Genomic DNA, 26688 nt, shown 5'->3' with positions numbered 1-26688 from the left:
CATAAGTATAAATAGATACAAGCATAAATAAATGTAGGAATAAAAACATGAATGAATAAATATGTTTCAGTGTTTTCAGGGAGATTCAGCGTGTCTGCTGTGGCTCAGCAGGAAAGCAGTTGACTCACGACCGTAGGATCCCTGGTTCAACGACTCGTCATTAAGTATTTTTTGCTGTTTATAAAAGCTACAGCTAAATTAGATAATGTAGTTAATAAATGTATTCTTTGATATGGTTTAGCCTTTCTCAGGCTACAACATGGTTAAGTTTATGAATAGTAGTAAGGAATACAAATCCCTATTTGCAATGTTTACCAGCTTCCTTTGGCTTTTCAATCACAATCAACTGGAATAAAAACAATATTGTTAACATGAACATGTGATTTAATGTTCGTTGTTTAGAGTTATTCTAAGGCTTTACTCATTGGGAACTCGGTATGAGAGAGCACACTGTTCAGATGCCAATCTGCCTGTTTTACACACTTTGACCAACAGGGGGTTTGTGTTCAAATCAAATGAAGTCCATGATGAAGTCTCATGAGATGAACCCTTTTGCGAACCAATTGGCTGGAAAGCTTCAAAGCTTCATAAGGCTTCATCTCGCCATCACTAGTCAGTGGTATCAGTTGTGTAAATGCAGGGTGAGGATTGCATGGACATGTATGAGTGTGAGAGTGTCGAAGTGCACAAAGTGAAGCAACTGCGAAAACTCATAACATACTCAACCGAAACCAGGTGCCTGTAGGGGAAAGCAGAGGGCAGACAGAGAGGAGCAGAGGCTTTAAATACCTGCAGGGCACCAGACCCAGGTGCCCTGAGTTACTGCAATCAAGGCAATCAAGACAGCACAGCCACACCCTCTCTAGATGAACCCACAGGGGCATCACATCCGGATTGATGTTTTTTTACATTTTTTAAGTATGTTTGAATATACTTGGGTTTGGGGATTGTTGGTTGGATTGAAATTGTAATATTAAGTCACTTTTGACTTTATAAGTGATTTTCACAGACATTTAGACAAATCTTAAAAATAATTAAAAATAATAAATAATCAGCACGTTGATCAAGAATAAGACACATTATTAGTTGCAGGTCTAATAGAGTGAAAGTAATTAAAAAAGTACTAAAATAGCTGCTATAAGTGATATGAGGTAGATTTTTCTAATAAGGTAAACATTTTTTTAGGTCAGAATGTAATCGCTGAGTCGTTATTGTGAGTTTCACTTCCCGCTCAAACTTGCTGCTGTCAAGCTTTAAAAAGGCAATGAAGTGTTAACTCATGATGCTGTTATTTAGGAACTGATGATGAAAAAATACTACAGAGCTTGTTAATGCATTTTCTGAAAGATAAAAAAAAAGGTTTTTGTGTCTGGAGCTGAGTTACATAGCACTAAGAGCGAGGTGAAGATTTCTCAAGAGAGTGGATAAACAGTTATATCACTCAATAACAGGACGGGATTGTCTGAAGCAGCTGATCTGAGGTCATCACAACAATAAACACTGAGATTGATGCTGTATGAACATTATCACTACAGTTTCATCTCATTGAATTTCCCATTCCGAATCACTGCTTAACATCTGATCTGAGAGATGTGTCAACTACCTAAAACGGCTTACTGCTTCTGAACACAATGTGTTACTCAGCACATAGCAGGCAAACACTGGAGACATACACCAAGTGTCATCACTCATTTAGCCTCAAACATACTAATCACAATTTCTTCAAATTGCATGAACAACTCCAACATTTAAATATATCCACTTAAACATCACAATTATTTGATTATGCAGATGATGCCATTTATTTTCTGACTTTCAAAGTTGTTTTCTCATTTGTCTTACTTTGTTTTAAACAGTTGGACCCAGTTGTGCTGGAGATGCATATGTCTGTATTAGGATTCGTCCTGATTTATCCCTGAAGAATACTGTTTATCAGATTTACTATCATTGATTTTAAGATGTCACTGCTACCCCTTATAAAGCACAGTGGAAACCCTTATATTAACACTGTTGTAAATTCTACTTCCAAGAAACACTTTCATAGATTTTTTCTCCCATTTCTTTATTATGTTATCCTTTAATTTCAATGGATGTTTTTGCTGGACGGTTTTATTTTTGTTGTTGTATTTTCTGTGTATTTGAGGGCAATTTGTAGAAAAAGAATTCAAATGTTTGATACAAATAAAGTCTATTTGTATTATTAAATGTTAGTATTTACTCTGCCAAAATGATGTTGTTGTTGTTGTAGCAATGTTGTATGCATGCCATAGCATATTTGACCATGTGACCCATGGCTGTGATTGTGCAGCTATGTTTGTGTCATCGCTCATGAGATAAACAGCCCAACTATCTGAAACAATGATTGTATTATGCAATATAAACTGTCTTTGTTATTTGTTGGCATGCTTTTGCGGTTTACTATCTTTGTCTGGACCCCAGAAAGCTGATGCTCTTAGTCAGGTAATGAAAATCAAAAAAATCCTAATGTCTGTTTTGTGCCAAGTATCAGACATACACAGATACACAGAAACTCATGTTACACAGGTCAGTGAGTATTAACACAAGACCACATCCCTGAACATGCTAGGTAAGTGTTGACTGCAGCATAGTTTAGTTATAACTGATGTTTACTACTTTTATTACAATTACTATTTCGTGAAATACATCTTACCTTGTGAGGGTTTTCAAAGCATTGACAATCGATTAAGGCAGCCTGAACGTTACAGAAAATGAAACATACAATGTATCATGTCCATTTTGCCATAATCTCAGCCGGCGAGACAACAACTGAACCGTGTTGCTGTTTTTCCCCACTGGCAGTCACATGACGAGGCAGCCCGGATCTATAAAACAGTGGACTGGCTAGCTACACCTGTATTATCAGTGTTCACAGCAGAGCCCTTATGCTCTATAGATCTGTTGTACGGATGTGACGTAAGGGCACATGACGAACAGTTTGCACGCCCTCTCTCGAGCTTCCTTAGCTTGTACAATTAATAAAAAACGAAAAACATAAATATTTAAACGTATTTTAACAGGTGGACAGTTTAATTTATTCCAACAAAAAGTGTATCTACAAAACAAGTCAATGAAAAACGTGTTTCCGGCAGCCGTTTTAATGTGTTGTTATGGCAACGAACCCACCTCCTGTATGTTGTAAACTCACAAACATACAGCAGCTTAGAGTTATACACCTGTCGCCCATTTTTAGACATCTGTAAAATACACAGCTATCCTCGCACCCATGGCCCACTACAGAGTAAGCATCCGGTTTCTTTCTATAGCTGGTATTTGTTTCTGCTCGCTAAATAAATGCTGTAGTTGCTCGTGTGAAGAGTGTGCTAACTAGTTAGCATGGTGAAGCAGTTAACTGCCCTCAGCCGGAGTCTGAAAGTTATTTATCCACAATTGTTTTCTTAATGGATAAACCAGTCAGACGTGTGTTGTTAACCTTCAGTGAGTCAAAGAGTTTGTGATAGTCAAATATTAATCTTGTTTTTCAGGCCCCGGAATCGAAGAGAGAACAGTTTAGAAGATATCTTGAAAAATCCGGTGTCCTTGACAGTATAACAAGCGGTGGGTATAAAAGCTATTCATATCCAGTATTGTAGCATTTAGGGGACAATGGGATGGTTATAAAACCTTTGACCAAGAGGGTCCATCCTGCATGGGAAATGTCAAAGCTGTGTGAAAAAAGGTGCCTATCTACCACCAAAATACTGCTTTTCAGCTGTGAAAGTGATGTTTAAGAACACATTTATATTTAAACTAAGTGCTGATATGGATTTTAAATTATGTAACTATTAGATTAGAATGTATTTTAGGTAAACAGTTAGATTAAGATACGCTATAGGGTATATATACATAAAGTAGGCCTATACTTTATTATTCTAAAAAAAATTGAAATGTCAGCACCAGGTTTATTTATTAAGGGCAAATACAAACAGAGCTCTTCGTTTAGGACTAAGTTATACAAAAAAAGTTTCAGAAACAGCTCAATAATGTGGATGTGGAAGTCATTCTTAAAGGAAGGCAAAAGTGAGGAGTGAATCCTTTGTATTCTTGGGGAATTTTTGGTGTGGTCTCATCACTTTTCTTTATTCTTAATCCTTAATTTGAAAGCTTACCCCTGTAATGGGGCGGGTTACAACAATGGCCCACTTTAGTCATTATGTGATTGATTTGGTAAGACAGGTAACATTGCTAATTGTAGCTCCCACACAAGGAATCCTGAAGTAAGGCACTGAACCAAGAAGTGTTTACCCAACCATCCACTGTCTCCTGTACATTTGCAATCAGTGCATGTTGTTGCGCCTATCCATCAAGTGACATGATATCTCTGTTGTGCTTCTTCATCACTGTTTTGTTTCTCTTTTTTCAGTATTAGTGGCACTTTATGAAGAGGCCGACAAACCTGACAATGCACTGGAGTATCCTTTTCTCATGTGTGCAGCTTTACAGAGCCATTGGGGTTTACAAGGCTAATTTACACTAGCAGCAACCCTCAGACGCGCGTGCACACACCCTTTGACACTGCAGCTCACAATCACTTGTCCCCCGTGCCAAATTCCAGCCTCCTAGGACGAAAACTGTGGTTCCAAAGGAAGCTGTAAAGCTACTAATCACAACTTAAAAACAAGTGTTGGTGTATCAAAATTGATTACCCTGCCCAACCCCAATACAAAAAGGGATAGTGTGTTTTTATGAGAAAATAATGTTAAGAGAAACATAGCATTTCAGTCTCTTCACATATGGACGTGGTACATTGAACACAAATGTATTGAATAAGAATACCCAGTCTATAATTCATGTAAAGCTGAGATATTTGGTCCTATTGTACTTGGGTCTACATGGCAACACAAGTGACTGACTTAAAACACTATCTTTGCTTTCACATGCCACATTTTCTCCATTCATTAAATGCAATGGGAAATCTTCTTGAGAGCATACATTTCCTAACAAGACATTTTTTATGGCACGTCACTCAATGATTAAACAAACATAAATTTAGTTTAGTGTGCTTAGAGATTTTTTGACTCAAGCCTGGTCTAAGGTGTTAGGCTGACTGGACAATTGCTGTGGAAGATATCAGCCAGTCGTTATAAAGCCCAGTATTTCCCCTCTGTTTAAAATGTCAATACAGCTAGAGAGATAAACAGCCATTCAGCTGGTTTTAAAAATCTCTAATTTAGGCAGCTTTTGTCAGATAATTGTGTCATTGGGAATCAGATAAACATTGATTTTCTTTATGTATAGAAAACCAAAGTGTGAAACCACTGCTAGATAATTGAACCCAGCAAGACTGCAGTTTAGCACCATGCTTTAGGTTAATGTACCTTAGTTAGTTGCGTTGATTCCTGGAGAAATCATAATTTTTCTTCACATAATGGCTTTACAGAGAGCGCATGTTGACCTTAACCAGCTGCACAGCTTCATAAAGCTTCACCTCGGAGCGGCCAGTCCAGAGCCGGCCGATGTTGAGACTCTTCGCATGGAGCTGGCTGACCTACAACAGAAATGCAACCTTCTCATGGGGGAGAATAAAGAGCTGAGAAACAGGGTGAGATGCAAGTCTAAATAAAAAAATAACCAGAGCTGCTTGTGCCTTAACGTGTCCTCTAACCCCTGTCTTAATCTCATTTCCAGTTGATGCAGTACGAACCATCGCCAGAAGAGAGAGCAGCAGAGTAGCTGGAGGGGCTTTGTCATGTACAAAATGGAAGGAAATGTTAAGCATTCTTTTTGAAGAATGTGTAAATGTTTATTAAATAATAATGGATGAACCATGAATATAACTTCACTGCTGTTGTTTAACAAGAAGCAACTTATCCTTTGTCATAAATAAAAATGTTTCTTTTACAGAATATGATATCAGCCATTCCCTTGAATTCATACAGTATCTCTATTTACAACCAAAGGATTCTGCTTACATCACACATCCATTAATCTGAAATAAATACATAATAAAAAAGACAACTCTTTTGGAAGGTCTTTTCATTTTTTTTTTAAATATGTTAATGATATTAGAATGCTTTGCTAAGAAAAAAGGGGTCATACAAAATATGTAAGTCAGAGGTCGCAATTTATGTGTGAAGGGAAATCTGAGACTGCCAAGGCACACNTACACCCTGCAGCTTTTTAACCAAAACAGCAGAACACATGGCTGGAGCATGGAGCAGTGTCCGTTGCTGGAACCTGAGGTGAAGCCTCGTTTTTCATCACATGCTCCAGCCATGTGTTCTGCTGTTTTGGTTAAAAAGCTGCAGGGTGTAGGATTGGTTTGTGCCGACTTGGATGTGGGTTCTGGTTTTGAGCCGTTCATAACGGAAGCCGTTGTAACAGTAGTCGGTAGTGACAAGTATGTTCCGATTAAGGTGTTGCGTGACACAGCAGCTAGATTCTCATTTATTGTTGAGTCAGTGTTGCCTTTTTCGTCAGAGACAGAGACGGTGGATTTTTTGCTGATGAGGGGCATGGAGATGGGCTTGATTCCTGTGCGACGTCATACAATATTGCTGGATTGTGAGCTGGTGCAGGGAGTTGTGTCTGATTTTGGGCAACAATCTCGCTGGTAGTGCTGTGTGGGCAGGTGTGCCACCGCCTGTGGTGGTTTCCAGGCCGTTGGCATCTGGGGAGCAAGATGAGAGCGGTTTGCAATTTCCAAGTGTGTGCTGTTTCCAGTTTGTGCTGTTTCCAGTTTGTGCTGTTTCGCGCGCACAGAGCTGTAGGATGTCTACTGACCCGCCTGTTTCGGAGTGTAGAAAAAGTGGTGTTGAACAGGTGTTCTCACTGCCTGATCTCCCTTCGTCTGTGTCAAAGGAGGAGGAAGACAAGGAGACTCTTCTTCCTTCATAGATCCTGGATATATTCGAGGAGGGTCTTGCTCAACTTGTTCAGGACCCTTTACTCTGTGATCTGCAGATGGAGAGATTATGCCCATAGTTGTGGTACAAAATGCATCCGTCTTGGATCTGAAGAAGGCCATTCGCAGATTCATGGAGCTGAAACAACAACGTGAAGGCGGAGTGAAACAAGTCAGCTGGGGATATGTTTGGAGATCTTTTCTGTTAGTATTTCAAGGGGAAAGGCTTGACGAGGACAAGATGAGGCTTAAGGACTATCGGATCAGAAACATGAACGAAGTGACATTTATCAAAAGACACGTGAAAAAAGTCCATACTGGATACACACGATGGTCAATATTACACAGGAGGATGTTGGTTTGTCGTGGATCCCTTTGGGGCCCCGTCTTAAGGGGGGGGGGCTGTGATGCCCCTTTGGGTTCATCTAGATAGGGTGTGGCTATGCTGTCTTGATTACCTTGATTGCAGTAACTGAGGGCACCTGGNCCTTTCAAGTTGTGTGTTCGAACCGGAAACAGGCGGGGAAACGATCGTATAATAAAGCTAACTTTACTCGTCTAGCGGGGTGACCCGAATATTGATTTATGTGTCCGGTGGACGCTGTGTTTTTGATCGGACCTCCGTAAACAGTTGTGAAGAGCCGTAGTCGAGGAGGGCAGAAGCAACAAGCTTCAGGTTCAATAACCAACTTTAGCTTAAATGACTGGAGAGAGGCGAGCTCTTCTTGGGAGGCCGTTGCATTTATTTAGCTGTTCTTCTGTTTCTTTTAAATGGCACTTCATATGAAAAAGGTTGCTGACCCCTGCCCTATAGGCACCTGGTTTTGGTTGAGTATGTTATGGGTTTTCTCAGTTGCTTCACTTTGTGCACTTCAACACTCTCACACTCATACATGTCCATGCAATCCTCACCCTGCATTTACACTACTGATACCACTGACATCCACACCTCATGCTTCATTTGTTTTGCACTTAATTAATTTGGCTAATTTGAACTTCTTGCTTTAATAAACATCTTTTGTTCAATCGTTGATATGGTGTGTCCCCTTTGTTGTGGCCTTTTGAGCTAGGTCATAACAAGGGTAAAAATAAGTGATGCAGCACACGCAATATCAGTAAAATAAAGCATGTTTTGAACATTAAAGCATGTAAACATTTCACAGTAGAAGCAAAACTTCAAATAAGAAGTCTGAAAATGGGCGTCATAGGGCCCCTTTAAGCTTTTACACTTGTTTAATATCTCAAAGCAGGGTTAGCTCCCAGATTTCAGCATTCTCTTTCTGCAGAGACCACCTGCGGATGTCACACAAGCTTAGCTGAAAATTCACTCACCAAAATGCAACAAGAGTAAGGAACTAAAAACACAAAAGTCCCTGAATCACCTTGTCCATTTCGGCTAAATTTCACCTACATTTTTTGGGAAAAAACATATAGGCAGATTAATTAAACTTGTTTTGTCCATAAGCAAAAAAAGAATAATACTGAAAACAAATTAATATAAGGAAAAATAAGTGTTGCCTGGCTCTGATGGTTGATCCCATGAGTTCTCTTTGGCAGTTCATGTTAAAGTACAAAAAACAGGATGCAGGAAGAATTTCTTTATATTGAATGGTGCACACAACCATGAAAAAACATTCCTCTCCATTTTCAGGCTAAAATAATATTATAAATGTATTGACTGGTGTTTATATTCTTTATGCTGAGGTTTACATTAATAAAATAAATTCACCTGAAGACTTAGTGCCTTAGGTTTTCTATGGTTGTCAGCACCATTTAATATTAAACAAAACGTCCTGGATCCTGTTAAAAAAAGGAAAATGATGTAACATTTGACCACCTTAGGCTTTATATTTAATCCACCGCCAAAGCTGCTGCAACCTGTGCTTGTTGCAGATTTTCAGCTGCTTTCAGGATATTCAGCAGGCTCACAACAGCCACAGGAGTGTTGTGGAGGTTATTCTGTAATACCGGGTCGAGAGAAAACTCCCATCAGGCATAAAAAGAACATGAGAATAGTCTCGGACTCATTGCTTTATAAACGGCATAAAGAAGCCTCCATTCTCCCTGGGAGGTGAAGGACTTGCTGGGTTTAAACATAAATTCATAAAAGATTGGATTCAGAGGAGATATCTCAATGGTTTCGGGAGACTGGGGTAGATGAGAACAAAGTGCTCTCGGATGTGTAGTAGACGCAAAGCTGGTGAATATAAACCAGCTGGATACATCTGAGCCTCGCCACCACTGATCTCTAGCTGCTAAGTCAATCTAAAAGTCAAACACATTGACTCCACACTCTTAAATACTAATATAGCAGATGCCCTGTTCTGCAGCTATTCCCCACACTGCATCCACAGTGTGTTTTGCACGCGTCTGTGCACGTGCCTATTCCGTTTAAATAAAGCACAAATCACTGCGTTCACAGGTGTGGCCGTCACTGCCTGTTAACGTGTTCTTGTTTATAAAAAGACCTGGTAGAACGCTTTAGCCGAGGAGACACTACTCTCATCAAGATGTCTGGCAGTGCTGTGCAGGGACCACACCGAGCCTGGACCAAAGCCACTGAGAAGGAAGAAGCTATAAATCACTGTTCAGTCAGGCCAGGGACAGATGTAGACATATACAGTCCCCGTCTGCTGTCACTGAACTCCCCTCATAACTGCCTACAGCTTTACATACACGCGAAACACACATGTGCGTTACATTCACACACGTATTGGAGCCTGCGGTCAACAAGGATCCAACACCGTCAACTGGGTCTGAATACAAAAAAAGTGGTTTATGGGCCTAATTCAGACGTCAAGGGCATTGTATTTTTGATTTACGGAGACCCTGTGGCCCGATTGTGATGTATTGCAGAGGCGCGGGATTTTACATTGTGATGAATACAGTTGGATGCGAGACCAGATAAATTCTGAAGACACTTTAGGGGATGCTGTATGCCAGGCGTTCAGCCTCAAAGGTTGCCAAGGAGAAGCCAAACCATTACTTTAAAAAATATAATTTTTTATAATGTATTCTTCCACAAGCCACGTCATACAATCCCACATTTTTGAAAAAGGGCTAAGAGGGAGGACAAATTTTTTTTTACATCGTGGTGTAATATAAAGGAAGAAAATAATAAGTCCACCTGGAGGATATTTGAATTGAAAAAGGTACCAGAAAAACTGGATTTCTAAAGGCCAGCTGGGGTTTCTATTCCAATGCACGTGGCATGGCAATATGTAACAGGCGCACTATATATAGAAAGAATAATAAGTCTGCAACTTGCCAATTGATCGTCAGTCTTTCCGCTTCCATATCACCTCTCCTGCCACTTTTTTATTTCTCCACACTCCCCTTTCCTCTCCCTCTCCATCAGCACTGCAAATGTGTTGGTATGCATGATGTTTTGAGCGGGCACAGGAGGTGATGGAAGAACCTTGATGTGTTATGCGCCTGAGAGATAGAACAGTGAATGCACATCATAAATCCAAATAACTAAACAGTCCTATCTGAAAAGGTATACATGCAGAAAGAATGTTAAACGCATGAGTGGCACTGATTGTGCAGCACTGAAATGTGTATCATAAATCAAACATCACAGGTTTAAGTGAGGTTAAGCGGACTGGAAGCACCCACTTCTTCTGATATATGTGCTTTGGAATGAATCGATGCTTATAGTCCGCTTATGTGGCGGAAGGCTTGCCGTCAGAAGGAGATGATAATACGTGCATACAGTTTACCATCATAATACAAGGTAATCTTCTTAAGGCCAGCTGATCTGCAGACAAAGGGAGACTTGCAAGGGACAAGCAAAGCCACTGTACCTTATCCTCATCATCCCCCCACAACAAGACAAACAAAAAATGAAGACACATGTACTGTAAGCATCTGGACATACTGTAGCAGGTAATGTGCAGCAATTTGAGACACCAGCCGACCTTAACCCCGAACACAATCTCCCTATTCATCTACAGACTGTGTAAATCCCCTTGGGGGCTTGGTAGAGAGTCTGTGGACCTACATCTGGCCTCATATGATTGGGCCAGGAAGCTCTCAGATCTATTACACAATGGTGTCACATCTCTGCCACATCTCAGCATCACATGCATCATGATGGCAAACTGAAGGGCAGTTAACAGATTTCAACTTAGTTTTAAAAAATAATAGTGTAGTGCAGGTGACATTGTCCCTGTGGAAGTTTGTAAATATTTGAAGATTGTGCAACTCGCAATTGAGTCCCTTTGCCAATGTGAGAACTAATGTGCCTTTATCGACCGGGAAGTAAGAATGTGGAGGGTACAGCAGCGGACCAGAATGCAAATATGACTTACACAAACTCGGTAGGCCAATGTTCTAGGGGTTCCTGTTTAGCCAGTTGAATGTTTATAGTTATTTACTGTTTAATTTGCACTTTGAATTGCGAGAAATTAGTTGGAGTTACAAAATAATGGCTCTGAATATGAATGCAGAGGGCTTCTGAGATTGCATTTCGGCCAGAGTGTTCCCCCTTATCAACTTTTGCTTAATACCACTTGAAATACAAACATAAACACGAATGGTTCTTACCAAAACTGTGACCCATTCCCTACAGATATTGCATTCATATGCAGACATCTGTTTATATAGATTTCCTTAACCTTTACTGAGTTTTGCTCTATTTTTTTAATCATCATTTGGCCCATGCATCAAAGTAATGATTAATGTTGTATAGAATAGAATAGACTCGGAGGGATGAACCCCTCTTTAATGGTCACACATGCAGAGCTCACAGCACAAACAGACGTTACCTGTAAGCTAACTATAATTGATTGACTTTGAATGACTAAAACATTTGTCTTATTTTCTCTTTAAATCCATTTGTTGCTGCAACCGCAATCTTTCCACGGCCTTAACCATACTAGCTACTGAAAAACAACTGTTATTGAATATTATGTGGGGTTTTTCACACTCAACCATAATGGACGTTCTTGCCTGGTGATGGAGCTTTGAATACCGATATGGAGATTGTGGTGTGAGCCCCCTTTACGCCAGTAAAGGTATGCAGAGTATTTAGTATTTGATTGTCATTAAAAAGGCATTGTGACCTAGCACACAATGAACCAGGTCAGCATCCTTTTGTCAAAGACTGCGAGGTGAAAGGTCTTCTCTGATCCCTTTTGATCCTTGGCATTAGTAGCAATATTCAACAGCACATAGACAACCCATCTGTCTGTCTACATGGTCCTCACCACCCTCCATCTCTATCCCAACAGACACACACACATACACACACACACACACACACACACACACACACACACACACACATACACACACATTTCCAGCCTAGATTAAAGCTGCCAAAGACCTATATCACTACATAATCCTTTGTTTGAAAGAATTTTAGCATCTCAAATCACAATAGTGTCAACATCATCGCCCGGATGGCATTTTGTGAAAAGAATAAAAAAGATTTTATCAGTTTTATTCAACAGAGAACATTTCATTTAGATGGTTGTGGCGGAAATAAGATAACATATATGAATGAGGTCTTTATTGTCAGAGGATTAGCTCGGAGGTGAGTGTACATTCATAGTGACATTAAGAGGAACATGAAGAAGAGCGTTTGACTCAGATGGGCCAACAGCTACATAACAGTCATGAATCTGAGGAAGGCATGAATTAAGCTGAATGGATGAAAGAAGTCTGGAATTATCGCATAGTCATACACCAGGAGGCACACACGCACACTCCATTAGGGTTTGACAGAGGGCACTGCCACAAAAAAAGACCCTGGAAATCTCACATTAATCCTGACTCACCCTTCTAGCCCTGCACACTAAGGGACACACACACACACACACACACACACACACACACACACACACACACACACACACACACACACACACACACACACACACACACACACACACACACACACTAGTGGATGCCCTATCACCTCACCATGGCGACACATGGATTTCTTTGGAAGCCATGGAAAATTATAACACCCCTACCTCACCTCTACTCACACACTGTAATGTGCTGGTGGTATATCCAATTGAGCCAAGGTGTGTGTTGAAAAGCTCACAGTCCAGGCCATTCACTGCGAGCAAGTTAGTTACTTTTCTAGTGGGAAACTAGAAAAAAACAACTGAAGATAAAGAATGATGATAATTTATCAAAAATACGCCAACAAAAATGGCTTACTGGAGAGATAAAGATTCTGGGACTGCTTTTGGGAGGGGCAGCCATTGAAATTATCTGGCAAATTCAATTAACAGCAAGAGTCTCGGTTGTTTCAACAAGTCCTCAAATGCAGAGCCGGCCTGACCCATTAAGATAAGCGGCCGCTTAGGGCCCCGCAGCCACTAAGGGGCCCCCTAGCAACAAAAACAAATCTCGGTACACCGTCACCGTGATAAGTATGTTTAATTAATTGTGTTAATATGCCTAGATTGCCAACTCTCAAAGTCATGTATTATATTATTGAGTCTATAATATAATACATTAAACCGTGCTTTACCTTAACCTCATTATGACACTAGAGAGGACGGCAGGATTGTAATTTCCCGTGTTCAGTGAATGCAACAGAGGCAAGACATCAGACCAACCTGAGAGTTGAATGGAAATAAACATCTGTCTAAGTTGTGGCTCACACAACAACCCCAGAGCCACCACTTGAGCCAGGTAAACAAGGTATGTNTTGCAGCAGTCTGCATAGATTTGGTACCCCTGCTGGTCTAAGAGTGAGACAAACTCATTCAGTTAAAATTCATTCAATTATGTCTGCCACCTTATATATTTATATTAGGGATGCACCGAATATTCGGCCACCGAAAATTATCGGCCGAAAATAGTTAAAAGAAAGCCGAAAGGGTTCGAGCACCGAAAAAATATCACCGAATGTCAGAGAACAGGGTTACTTGGTAAGCTAACGTGTTGTTGTGATGACGTAATCAAAACGCGGCGACAAGCACGGCGCGCGACCATGCTCGCGGCTGGCTCACAGCCAACATGTCTGCGCTTGGAGATATTTAAAAATATCAGAGAAAGAGGCGCGGATTGCGATTTGTAAAACGTGTTCAGCTGACATTTCTCGAGGGGGTGTAACTGCAAAGACTTTCACCACTTCGGGATTACTCCACCACTTGAAATCAAAACACCCGGACAAATATGCGGAGTAAGATCAAATCACAAGCACTGACAGGGAGACTGTTCAGCGCTGCCTCTCATGTGCTTGATGAAAGAGGAACAGACTTATGGCTGATAAAGCAGAGAAGCTACTGTTCATTAAAAAGAACCTCCCACTTTTCCTTAATAAGTAGACAAGGCTGGCTTATCATAAGCTTATCTAGTTCTACATGTCTACTCTATACCCACTTTCTCGAACAATTTTCATTGTGAGTTATAATTCACCATCTCAGGTTATCATTAGGGGGAAATGACAGCAGCACAGTGTTCAATATATTGTACTTTCGGTATCTAAATGATACAATGTTGTTTACATTGCTCATGAGGACAGACCCCCTTATTTGCAGATTCTTGAAATTGTAATTTAATTTGTAATTGATTGTGGATTTTGTATCCAGTTTTCACTTTATGTATCTTTATACAATGTTTACTACTTTGCTTATGAGGACAGACAGCCTTATTTACAGATTCTTGAAATTCAATTGTAATTTCATTTGTAAATAGTTACATTCATGTGGATTTATCCAGTTTGCACATTTGTATGCATGCACTTATAGGTGCATTTGTTGTTGTTGAAGGCCTGGCTGTTACAGTCTTTATTTACACTATCTTGTTGTAGGCCTACTGGCCTAGATGTTTATGTAGTTTTAAAGTACCTTGGCTTTGTTCTGAATGCACTTTGTTTTAGTTATCCAACAGAGAAAAGAAAATGCACTTGACTTGGAATTAATGTACTGTATGCATTCAAAAGTGCTGAATAAATGTTTTATGGACCCATAATAGTGATTATTATTTAAGTTAAGTTAAGTTTTGCCATAATCAGGCAGCTGAACAACATTGGTAAAAAATGTATACATTATATATAATATTATATATATATTTCTATTAATCATTTTCGGCCTTTCGGCATTCGGTTTTCGGCCAACTGTTTTCTATTTTCGGTATCGGTTTCGGCCAAGAATTTCCCATTCGGTGCACCCCTAGTTGAGAGATGTATCCATAGAAATCTTCATTTAGCTCTCCAAGTGCACCAGATTGATGCTTTTAACTTCAATATTTAAAAAAAAAATCTTCCCAGGGGAGCATGCCCCCAGACCCCCCTAGAGGAGGTTAGGTCCACGGTGTTTACATGGTTATTTATACAATATGTGTCCTTATGCTAACATCATAAGACAAAAGTTGGTTCCGTGTTGAGTGTAGTGAGAACGCACGCGGGGGGGGCCCAAGCCAAAGCTCGCTTAGGGCCCCCATAAGTCTAGGTCCGGCCCAGCTCAAATGTATACGACCAAATAGGTTGATTCTTCCGACCCTCTAATACGACCAACCGAGTCGTTTCTTGTAAGCGAACAGTCTCCCCATGTCACGTGATCGTGAACTTTCCGAAGTGAAAACTAAAAAACATGGCGGACACTTACCTCAGGTGGTTGCTAGTAACGCAGCTCTCGTTTACTGTCTATTGATTTAGTGATATTGTACATCCATGGATATATGCAATACTCAACTAATAAACAACAGTTTGTCTTTGTTAAAACCCCCAGCGGGATTATCTCTGCAACGGGGAAGGCATAGGATTCACTTTCAACTGCATCGTATAGCTCAGCGCCACACCTCCGTAACACATGGTGCTGCTTATTTTTACCTTTTTCATGCGATTTGTCATCTATTCTAGAAAAATAATGTTTTTTTCCGGGAGTTCAAGAAGCGTACAAGCCGTGCTTCCAGGGTTGTGAGAGCTGCGTCACCTTAGGTACTATTTATACGCAGAGAACATAAATAATCTCCGTAATATCTATTAAACTATAGACCTTACATATCCACAGGACGTAGATTCTGAAAGTAAAATATACAATTCTCGCTAGACATATAATCAAAAAGCATTATGAAGGCCAAATTATCCTACAATTTCAGATTTTCCACTGAAAAAAGCAGACTGTCCTCAAAGGTCACATGATTATGATCCGCCTGAGACAGCTGCATGCACAACAACCTACAAAACACATTACAGGAAGAGGGGAAAACCCTAAAAAGAAAATATGGACCCTATAAAACTAAAGCACACTGAAGGTTTTAAGGGTTATATCAATATTATATTCCACACATCGTAGCTGGTGTGACGTGAACTTTAAAATTAATCATGTTATTATTAGTTACCGTACATTGTTTTCTTTAATCAATGTTTATTTAATTCTGACAGAAAACAACATTTTCTGAGCCATATTTTAGATTGATCCCACATTGGTTATAGAAACTCTTTCAAAAGGCTCCTGCTCATCTCAGGCATGTCGATACCTCCCTGTGAGAGATGGTTTTGATTCGGTAACCTTGTGTAAAAAATATGTTATCTGCTTTGCACCAAACCCCAGGCTGTTTTAATAGCAGTTAGATATCTCACATTTTTGATTGTATTACATGACGCACTAAAACAGCGGGGAATGTGAATTATAGGATGCCAAAGGATGGGAAGGGATGACATGTAAATTGGAAAAATAAACAACTAAAATACAACCTGTAAGGCATGCAGAGACATTTACATACAGTAATCACATGAAGTGTTATTAGGGGGGGGGACATATACAGTGTGGAATTGTTTGAGTTACAGTATACAGCTAAATGGATTACTGTGGATTTACTGCATACAGTATATTATTTACATAGGAAATACAAATCAATGGGCCTCATGCAGGTAGTGACATACTGTATACAAATATATTTCCTCTGATTTTGTTCGTGCCCAAGCTTTGTTCTTATTATATTATTGATTTATGTGATTCACCAATGTCTTACAGCCCACTCTCTTCAGTCTACATACAAATGACACGACTTTGCAAAGGCGTGCAATAGATACGCAGAAGTCCGATTTTGCGTGCATATGATACTCCCACGTTACGTTTGTTATGAACGTATCTTAAATGCGTTTATTTTCTACATATCTTTGCCCTTTATTTAACCATAACCCAATAAGCTGCTGTGTCGTTTATTGCACCGCAAACATTAAAACTGTCATTGGAACGGTGATCAAGCCTGAAGCCACAGAGCTCTTTATTTTAATGTTTGAGGTGCAATATCAGCGTATCATATGCACGAAAAATTTGACTTCTGCGTATCTATTGCACGCCTTTGCAAATTCGTGTCATTTGTACGCAGACTGTGAGACCGGGTTGCTTATTTTTGCCATTCTCTTATAACAGTCAAAATTGTGGTCCAAAGCACTCTTTGATGGATCTGTTAGTTATTTTCCAATTACATATACAGTAAGAAGCACTTCCTTATTCTCTAAATCCATTATTTAGTTCTACCTTATAATGATTAATACCATAACAATGAAATCCATAATGCTTTGCAAAACGATTGTTTTGTGTGGTGGTACAGACTGTTTCAGAGGCTTTGAATGGACTCAGCAGATCACATTTTAAGGAGTTTTATCCACCGACAGAAGAATAAATTGAAAAAGGCATTCAAGGAAAGATTTCTAAATATTATAAAATTGGTTTCAAAGAAATACAATTGTTGTTCTTTTTGCCAATTGAAATGCCACTTTTAGCTGTTGTATAAGCCTGTATGTTCTCATAATCCTGTTTTAGGAGAACTAACATGTGATTTTCAATCAATCCGGCACAAAGGGCTTACACAAATGTGTGAAACCAGGTCATGTGTCTATAAGCAGGGATAAAATAGCAGATACAAACAAATACAAATTGGCCTTCGTCTTCCATTATCAGCACTCCTGATGACTCCCGCGAGTCTCGGCGGCTCATACACTCAGAGGTTGATGTCATGAACCGTTTAAACTGAAGCTGCACAGAGACCCATCAGCGTGTTAAATGTGTGCTGGGAACAGATTTAGAAGATTTAGGGTAATGGAATAATCACTGTGAAGGAGCACGGTGGAGCGGAGTCATGCGAGACTAGTTGTGGCGACCTTGAATTTCGTCAATACAATCAACTGAGTCTATCTCTCACAAAACAACACATGGCGTGTTGCCTTTCACACAAGTTCAAATCAAACCCAATCCCTCTTCTGATTACAATGCATAGATTTTATACCAGACAGAGGTGAATAAAGACAATAACAGTGACGGAGCTTGGAAAATGTAGACAAAGATCAAAAGGAGCACTGTGAGTTAATGTGTTGTAAAGGAAGAAAAAAAGCGTTTAAATCGGCTCGATTCCACAGCCCTTATCTCCGCGAGAGATATGTTAACCTTTGAAGTCCTTTTACAGTCATTATGAGCAGAGCTGAGACATGTTCCACACATGATTAGCTGATATTAGGTGTCCCTAGGGCCATGTGCATAGTGCAGTGCATACATACACGGCTGTTTTGGCCATGTCATTTTGTAGATGTGTATCTGTGATGGAAGCTGTCTGAGTGGTATGTCATTGTGTTGTCACTGAGGAGTCGATAGAGCCGCTGGGAGCGACAGAGACACGCAGGAGTGGGGGGGCAAAAGCGTGTGGGTGGCCATGGAGGTGAAAAGGTCAGCTCAGTGTTGTCCTCACCCACTGGTCCTAATAGAGTATCTGTTTTTCTCAATCAACAGGGACTGTGTAGGAGTGACTGGAGGGCAGCTTTACCACTCAAAGACAGACACACACACACACACACCCCCACACACACCCACACCCACACCCACACACACACACACACACACACACACACACACACACACACACACACACACACCTTCTCTCCAACACTAATTTCATGCTTTCACCATCTTTCCTTGTTGCTTGTTTTCCACCTCTGTCTCCCCCGCCCCTCCTACTCTCTACTTCTCGGAGTTGGATTTGTGATCTAAGATCAGTGTGGCCGTAATGCCCTTCTCAGTAGACTGACAGATGATACAGCCTGCCCTTTGGGCTCCAGTCGAAATGGCTACAGATCAATACCCGAGCTGGTTGCCTGTCAGCATTCACACAAACATGTATGCTCCCTTACAGAACGCACACACAAGGCATCCAAGTGCAAAAGCTAGCATCAAAGCTTATCTGAGCCGGCTGGCATTTACCGGTACAGGACCTGGATGTGAGCAACACAGCATGAGGGGACATTCCCGGGATAGTTCCCGGCCTGGAGGGGCAGCGGGGTTGGAGGATGACGCAGCTAGAGGAATTCTGCTTACAGATTCCCCTGACCCTGCCGGCTGGTTAAATTAAGCGCTTTGGATGGACAGACTGGCTGACTGGGCAGACAAAGCAACAGGTTGAAGGAACAATCAAAAGGTTGGAGTGTCTGTAAGGAGTGTGTGTGGCAACTTAAACCCTGTAGGAATAGTGTGTGTGTGTTGTCATTTATGAGTGACACCTTATTCTGTGGTGCTAATTGTGGTTTTGGTGAGGCTTCATTAGCATTCAACATAACTGTGCATTTGGCTAATTTCCTTTTCTTTTTTTTCTATATCAAGGAAATAAGTAGAAAATATGTAAAATGATTGAAAAAAAGACTAATAACGCTGCGGATATTCATTGATTACTGGTATAAGTTAACTTCTTGCCTTTTTACATAATATGATGTGGTTATTTAACACCTGGACTGAATAAAAGGTTAGGATGGATTCTTTTTTTTCAATAGACTTCTGATGAGTTCCTCAACATCAGACTCCACTCAGGCACACAGGCGAAGTAATTACTTTCCTGGGTGGAGGAATTAGAAATCTCTCTCACTCCCAAACATCATTCTCTAGCGCTTTATTAGAAAACGCCAATGACATACAAATGTTGTGAACACTTTAGAGGCATCCTTAAGAGACCGTTACTCATATTTATGGTTTTATTCTTCATTTATATTCATTCAGAGAGCAGATCATCATATTGCATTGTTACGAGACAACCAATTCATACACCATACATGCAAGCACACATGCAAATAGTTGCATACAAAATGCAACAATGTTTACAATACAATCCTTTGTAGAGAAACCAATTTCATGTCAAATGGAGGCTCTTGGGTACCCAAACTGAATTGTTCATCCATTCTAAATATACAGTGCTTCTCTCTGCAGGCTCACACAATCTTGTAAATAAATGACCTATGTAAATAAACTTTCTCTAAGATGGAGCCTGTATTGCCATCATTCCGTTGTGTATTGCATCACTGATCACTCCCCATGAATAAAAATGACAGATGTACAATATAAATAATACAACCACATATTTGACACTCAGAATTACAATGACAGCCCCCACACTCAACGTGTCTGCCACCTCCCTCTCTCGCCAAGCAGGCGGTAATTTATTGCCCCTCCGCCATTGCAGAGTCAATCAATAGCCAATTAAAGACAGACACATAAGTTCTCCAGTGGCCACCACCATCGCTGTTTGGCCAGGGAAATGAATATGTAAATGTTTCTCTGGCGGAAAGCATCAGTCAGTATCTTTCAGCGAGCACAACAGGAGGGATATCAATAACACCCACCACACGCCCCTACACCTCCAAGTACTAGTCTGCAAGGCCACTAATGGTCAGAGAGGCCCTAAGGATCTGTTACCCGAGGCTGGAAGGTTGAGAAACCTACAAGTGTGCCCTTGTCCGTCAATATGAGTTAATGATATATGCCAGATGAAGGGCAGCAAGGCCATAATTATTGATGTAAAGAAAAGGAACACTTTATTAAACCTTTTTATTTATGCAAATTGTTTCACTCGGTTTTTTTTTTACACAAAAATATGTATATGTATTTATTGAGAGATGTTAGATTGAGAGACCGCACATGGATAGGCGCCTGGAGCAGTTGGGTTGTTGGTGCCTTGCTGAAGGCAGTATCCCGGGGGTTACCACTCCACAACCCTGAACCGACGGAGGTCCTGTTCCTATCGAAGTCCCCACTAACTGAGCTACTGACGCCCAGCAAGCAACATATACACTGCTGAACAGCCAGGTTGCCAAATGCTCTGTTGTCGTTTTTTAGCCCTAATTGCACATTTAATCACACTGAGCACTAACCTCACAGGCGTCATGGTCCCTCTCTTTCTCAATCAGTCTTTTTCTGCTTCACAGAAACTCTTTAAAACCTTCCAAGGTGAGAAAGAGGACCATCGGGAAACAACTGGTTCAGTCAATCCCTGACAATCTTAAGGAGATGTGAAAATAGCCACAGTATGGAGATATCAAAGTCAGAGCCAAAACACAATAGCTTCCCTGCTGCTGTGCAAACATGCAAAACATTGTGGCTACTTTGCATTATATTGTGTTGCTATGTCATTAATATGCTTTGATATGCAATTCAATTAAATACAAATGATGATAAACATAATTACTTGTTAATCCTGTATGTACAATATACATCTTAATTAAAGCTTAGGATGAAATGAGATCCACAGTATTGCACATTTATTTAAAAATATGTTCAGGATGTCTGTTATGTGCTGCCAATACTATAATTAATGCAGCGAAACAAAAACAAAGATGGCCCCATTAACAGTATATTGATTCTTCAAGGAGAAAATCACTTTATTTTCAAAAAGGACTAATTAAATGAGGCTATACTTAAAACCATTAAAGTGTTAGTGGAGTGCTGGTGCATTAAGAAAGCACTGTACTGAAGTAGCATTTGGTGTGCCTCACGCCCCTCATTTATCTGATTAGCTGTGAACAAATAATAACGAACACAAAGAGTTCATTCTGTACGGTCAGCACGTTTACTTCGGATATAGACTATTAAGTGGTAACACTTCTGTACTTTTGTTTAATTGAGTACACTTATGAAAGCAGAGCACCTTCTATCTTTATGTTGTGCTATTTTGTTTTTATAAACCAATTATTTCCGAACAGAGGTACTTGTAACCCAGATGGGGACAGGAAGTGAGTTTGCATGACGCCATTGCAGAGTGAAATAACTAGTATGAACACATTTTTGATTTAATTGAAAGCAGTTAAAGTGACAGCTGTTACACCTGAACATGTGAAACTGCGCAGAGGAGTTTAAATAGTGAGAAAAAAGCATAAAATAAATGGTTAGCTAGAAAGTAATCGTTGTTAACAAAAAGTTAGAGTTGAAATAGTTAGCAAATTACATACTGATGCCTCTTTCAATGGAAACTCCTCTAGAAACAGTGAAACATGTATTGAGGGCCAGAGCAGCACATATAGTAATCAACCGTGCCGAATGTAAAGCGTTGCAGTGTAAGAGATGCACTGTAGACGTGAGAGCGTGATGTGCAACACACAAAACCTTGACCCTTTCAGTCCTAACCCCCTGTGAATAATCACGTTCCTTGGAACTTTCCACCTCCATACGGGGCCTCTTGAACACTCATCCCCCTGCATGAATAGCATTGAAGCCTCTCGCTCTCTCCCCATCTCTGTCCCTCTCGCGCCACACATTCCTCTTTCTACTACCTCTGCCACCACAGGCGCCGTCCAAGAGCCTGACAGTTCAGCCCTGCTTTGATCTCAAGGCACAGGTTATCTATTGCCTTGCTAATTTTAGTTAGCCCCTTTAAGCTTCTCTTCTCTTTGAAGAGCAGGTACCATGCAGCAGGGAGTCCTGGGTGTTTATCAGTGTGGCCCCTTACACTTCCAGGGAAAAGGGATTCACCCTCACATCTACAAGGGGCTACTGGAATCTGGACAAGATTATCCACTTAGCTACATCTTAATAAAGTCCCAGAGCATAGCAATCCGAGGTGCAACAGTGTGAGATAAAGTGGTTTTCCATCAGATGGGTTTGCTTGTTGAATAAATATAAACACGTACAGTAAGGACCAATACACATGAGGATGTGGAGGAGGATTGTGTGGAATCCTGTTGGGTAATTAGAGGCAGGCAGTTTCATTTTGCTGTGATTTAAACAGATTGCCGTAGCAGATGGAGGACGGGTGTGGCAGGTACAGTCTTACCTTTCTTAGGAGGATGAGAAGTAAGAGGAGAGGCTGTCCGCACCTCAAGCTTGGGAGAACAAGAGTCTGAAAAAAAAAACAGTCAGTCAGTCATTTTCTCAAACATTTGTGTTTAAAATATTGTTATTTTCATCTCATAAAAACAGGAAGTTAAAACTTTATATCTAAACAGATCAGTTTTTTTAAATCAAACTTAAGCATCCACTGCCCATCTCATGTTTGTTTACAGCAGATACATTTATTTCTGGGCCAGCTGTTCTGAGTCTCCCTCAAGACAATATGGCCCTTCGACTCTGACCTTGCATGCTCAAACAGAAGGCCACGTAACAACACGAGCAAGAGGCAACCTGTTATAGGTGAAAGGGCGCATGTCCCACCTATGTGGCAGTCACATATGTTATTCCCTTTTCTTCATCATCCAATGCTTTTTGTGTTCAGCACACTTCTGAGATCAAACACGTGCAGGAGTACACAAAACACACGGGGCACAAAGCCGATGAAAGCTACACACAGAATATCAGAGCGCTGTTCCTGCTCTCCAGCATGAATGATGGTTCTCCAGGACCACCTTCAGATGAGAGGACCAGGAGGTGTCTGCAGGCTGATTTAGCACCTCAATCTCCTACGAGAGGGGTCACTTTTCTCACTCCAGGATGACTTACGAGGGCACAGTCGCTGCTTTAGTTTCCATTTTATTGTGAGGAATGGTGGCTAAAGTTTGCCTCTATCTGTTGCATAAGCTCAAAGAGGCCACCGCTGGTGCCAAAGGGGCTATTTCTGTATGTCAATGTCATGTTCTCTGCAAGGAGAGCAGTTTTACTTCTATATGTCTCCAATTTCTTTCACATTCCATTGAAGGTTAATCTTTCTGAGATTTGAAATGTTCATATCTATACGCAGGAAGGAGGAGCGGCTCTGGGGGGCCATGCAAAGTCAATTCAAGCCTAACATCTGAGGCTTCTGAGTTTCATTGATAGGAAGTAATAAGCACACACTGTTTCCTACTAGTCAGGTGTGAACTTCTCGATGATAGCCATGACGTCAATTGTCTTACTTTGATTTTGTCCTCATCTTTTCAGAACCTCTTTTCATGACCAACACATTTATTGTATGGAGGCAGTGACACGACTGAATGATTTGGCTTCAGGGTTTTCAATTTCAATCAAAAGATACAACGTCAAAAGACCTAAGGTGAGTGAGGAGAGTGGAAAGCATTGCGAGGCTGCTTGTGCAGGAAAAACGGGAGAAAGGAACAAAAAGAAGGTAAGCAGTGAGGGGAGAATGAGAATAGTGATTGTGTGGAAGGAGATGAGGATTGATAGATAATAAAAGGGAACAGAGGGATAGCAAGAGGACGAGAGGAAAACACAGAGGGATCAATAGAGCTGGACCACGCTAACCATTATACAGAACTAACTAGAGAGTGACACAGCAGACAAGAACAAGACAGTTGTTTCCTCCCATTAGCAGGCAGAATTAATTAGGACTCCACTATGTAGCAGGACAAATATAATTACATTACATCATGAGTCCTCATTATTACGAACTCGCTCACATCCTGTTACCCTGGGGACTGAGGACAGCCAACTGGACAGCCAACTCTAAACAGTCACCACGAAAAGAAAAAAAGACAAGATGGCTGTCAGCATTCATTTAGCACAACACTAGGAGGAAAGCATTTCCACAGTAAGTCACACTCCGGAGATAGATGTTGAATTCTGGTCGTCAGGCATCCCACAGCGGAGTTAGTAAAGTTCCTATAGCTATAAACAGAGTGTAATTTGGCTTGAGATGTAATCACTCCATATGAGCTATATTTACCATCTGTGGCCTTTTACCCTGTTTGTGTGTGTATACAGCATGTGGAGCATGTGTGTAGAAGTGAATTTGAGGCACCGTGAGGTCCCCCAGCAAACATGATGATAGCTAGTTATCTGGGGAGACATATGTGAGATTCTGCTTTACACAGTGGGCACAACGAGTCTTTTAACCGCTTTGTGGGTGTTTGCATGGTAGCATTTAAACACAATTCCTCACGATCTAACGGGAGAAAAAGGAAGACCTTGGCATTCCAACACACACACAGTCCTCTGTTGTCGCGGATGAGACGAATCAAGAATGTAAAGAAATCGAGTTTTACACTCGGAGGAACACTTAACGCTCTCAAGGTGTCATTTATTTTTCTCTCCACAATACAACAATACGTGACCTTGCAATGAAAACAAATGATAACCTTGTTTTAGTAAGAAAGCGAGCAGAGAGGCGTTGAAAAGCCGATCCTGTGCTGTGTGTGGTAATGGGGTATCATTTGTCTCATGGGAGAGAGCAGAGCCCTGCAGCTGTGGCGCACACAGAGCTCACACAGCTGTGAATGAGACGGTGTCGGCCAGCGCTGGCACACATCGGCAAGTCAGCTGACAACGACTGGCTTTCCTCTCACTGAGGGGGACAAGTGTTTATGAAACACAGCGCTGCAGGCCGGACAAGGGTCGAGAACTTGTTGTGCAGAATAGAGTGCTGCAGTGTGTCTGTAAGCTGAGCAGTTCTATCGACGAAAAGCAATGGGGGATTTTCCATTGGATTTTTGGAAATTGTAGAAAATAAGTAACAAATAACTTATTAACCCGTAATAACTCTTTATATTATACTTAAATATTTTGTTCAGCAGTTTAATCTCCTTTTTTATAACAACTTTTGGGGATGTTTTGAAGAGTTAATGCAATCGCGCATTATGGTAGCATGGCTTCACGTCAACATGGTAAAGGCCGCTGAAACTCATTTCCAGGTTTAAGGACTTATTCCTGCACCACACTATTTCTCTGGATAGTAATAGTGATCAGAATGAATCTTAGTATAAAAAAAAGTATAACACTAACCCTTTACATTCTGTAAGACATACGACAACCTCTGTACTCAGACCTTTGCAGCAGAGAGGGAAAACATGATAACGTGAATTTATACACATATATATATTTAAAAAAGATGGATCCAGGAGGATATCAAGCAGCTTCCAGATGTTGTTAACAAAAACAATAACTATAAAATATGTCTAATAAAAAGAGAGTAACAATAACAATTAGACAGTCATAAAAATAGACAATTGTCTGACAATAGCACTTCGGGGCATGTTTTTCAGGCGCCTCATTAGATTAATTTCATTCATTCTTTATGTAGCGATGCCAAAAATCCAGTTGCAAAGCATTTACTGTAATGAGTGTGAATCAGGCTGTTTAGGCTTGTTTTGTGAGCTTTGCTGTGCCTCAATGAATCATGCCATCCTCGGTTTAACACCCTGTAAGGATTATGTTCAGCTAAAAGTATGCCATCCATTCCACACCCAATCTGCTTTCCTGCACATATGGGGACACAAGGCTTAATTTGTGTTCTGTGTGCAGTTTGGTATGTAACAGTGATATTGAAGTGACAGAACATGGAATGGCTCGCATTCAGGTAAAATTAGTGTATCACTCCTTAGCTGACAGGCTATTAAATGTTTCTTTGCCAAGCCTTGAGGTTCCAACCATTGCCTCACAGCCCTGCATGTGTGAAGGTGGGAATAAGAAATCTACCGTGTGCTGCAGTTGCCATACTGCTGACTCTGCTGGGTTAACACAACCCTTCGGGTAAACCAGAAGACCATCATCATTAAAAAATAACTCATACCTTCCCCCCTCTCCCCCCTTCTCTCTATTCCTCCATAGGAAGTTTGCGCCTAACAGCTGTCCCTCCATATCTGTCTTCTCAGATCAATCTCTTCCTCATCCCTGTGCCCTCTCTTCTGCCCCTGAAAACGTTTCTCAAGCCAAACTGTTTCCCCACACAAAATGTTG

General features: G+C 40.7%; 1 protein-coding gene and 1 long non-coding RNA gene across 2 annotated transcripts in view; one reads left to right on the top strand and one right to left on the bottom strand.

The window, feature by feature from the left end:
• The first annotated feature begins 2947 nt into the window (after positions 1-2947).
• On the top strand, positions 2948-5981 carry mycbp (MYC binding protein). Its single transcript, XM_010780980.1, has 5 exons — positions 2948-3259; positions 3504-3576; positions 4382-4430; positions 5431-5560; positions 5647-5981. Exons 1-5 carry the CDS (start codon positions 3245-3247, stop codon positions 5689-5691), a joined length of 312 nt encoding a protein of 103 aa, XP_010779282.1. The 5' UTR covers positions 2948-3244; the 3' UTR covers positions 5692-5981.
• Positions 5982-7852: 1871 nt separating this feature from the next.
• The window catches only part of LOC104953924 (uncharacterized), a 69101-nt gene continuing 50265 nt past the window's right edge, over positions 7853-26688 (bottom strand). Inside the window, exons 3-5 of the long non-coding RNA XR_799274.1 lie at positions 22859-22924; positions 15868-15871; positions 7853-7864 (exon numbers count right to left, since the gene is read on the bottom strand). This is a non-coding gene — a long non-coding RNA (uncharacterized lncRNA). The remainder of the gene's footprint in view (positions 7865-15867; positions 15872-22858; positions 22925-26688) is intronic.

This window comes from Notothenia coriiceps, unplaced genomic scaffold, assembly GCF_000735185.1.
Source record: "Notothenia coriiceps isolate Sejong01 unplaced genomic scaffold, NC01 NC01_scaffold00000491, whole genome shotgun sequence".
Classification (NCBI taxonomy): domain Eukaryota; kingdom Metazoa; phylum Chordata; class Actinopteri; order Perciformes; family Nototheniidae; genus Notothenia; species Notothenia coriiceps.
This window is presented reverse-complemented; position numbering and strand designations above follow the sequence as displayed.

Coding starts and splice junctions, on each gene's coding strand:
- mycbp (XM_010780980.1), top strand. Junction 3,577..4,381: donor CCTTGACAGTATAACAAGCG/GTGGGTATAAAA, acceptor CTCTTTTTTCAG/TATTAGTGGCACTTTATGAA. Junction 5,561..5,646: donor ATAAAGAGCTGAGAAACAGG/GTGAGATGCAAG, acceptor TCTCATTTCCAG/TTGATGCAGTACGAACCATC.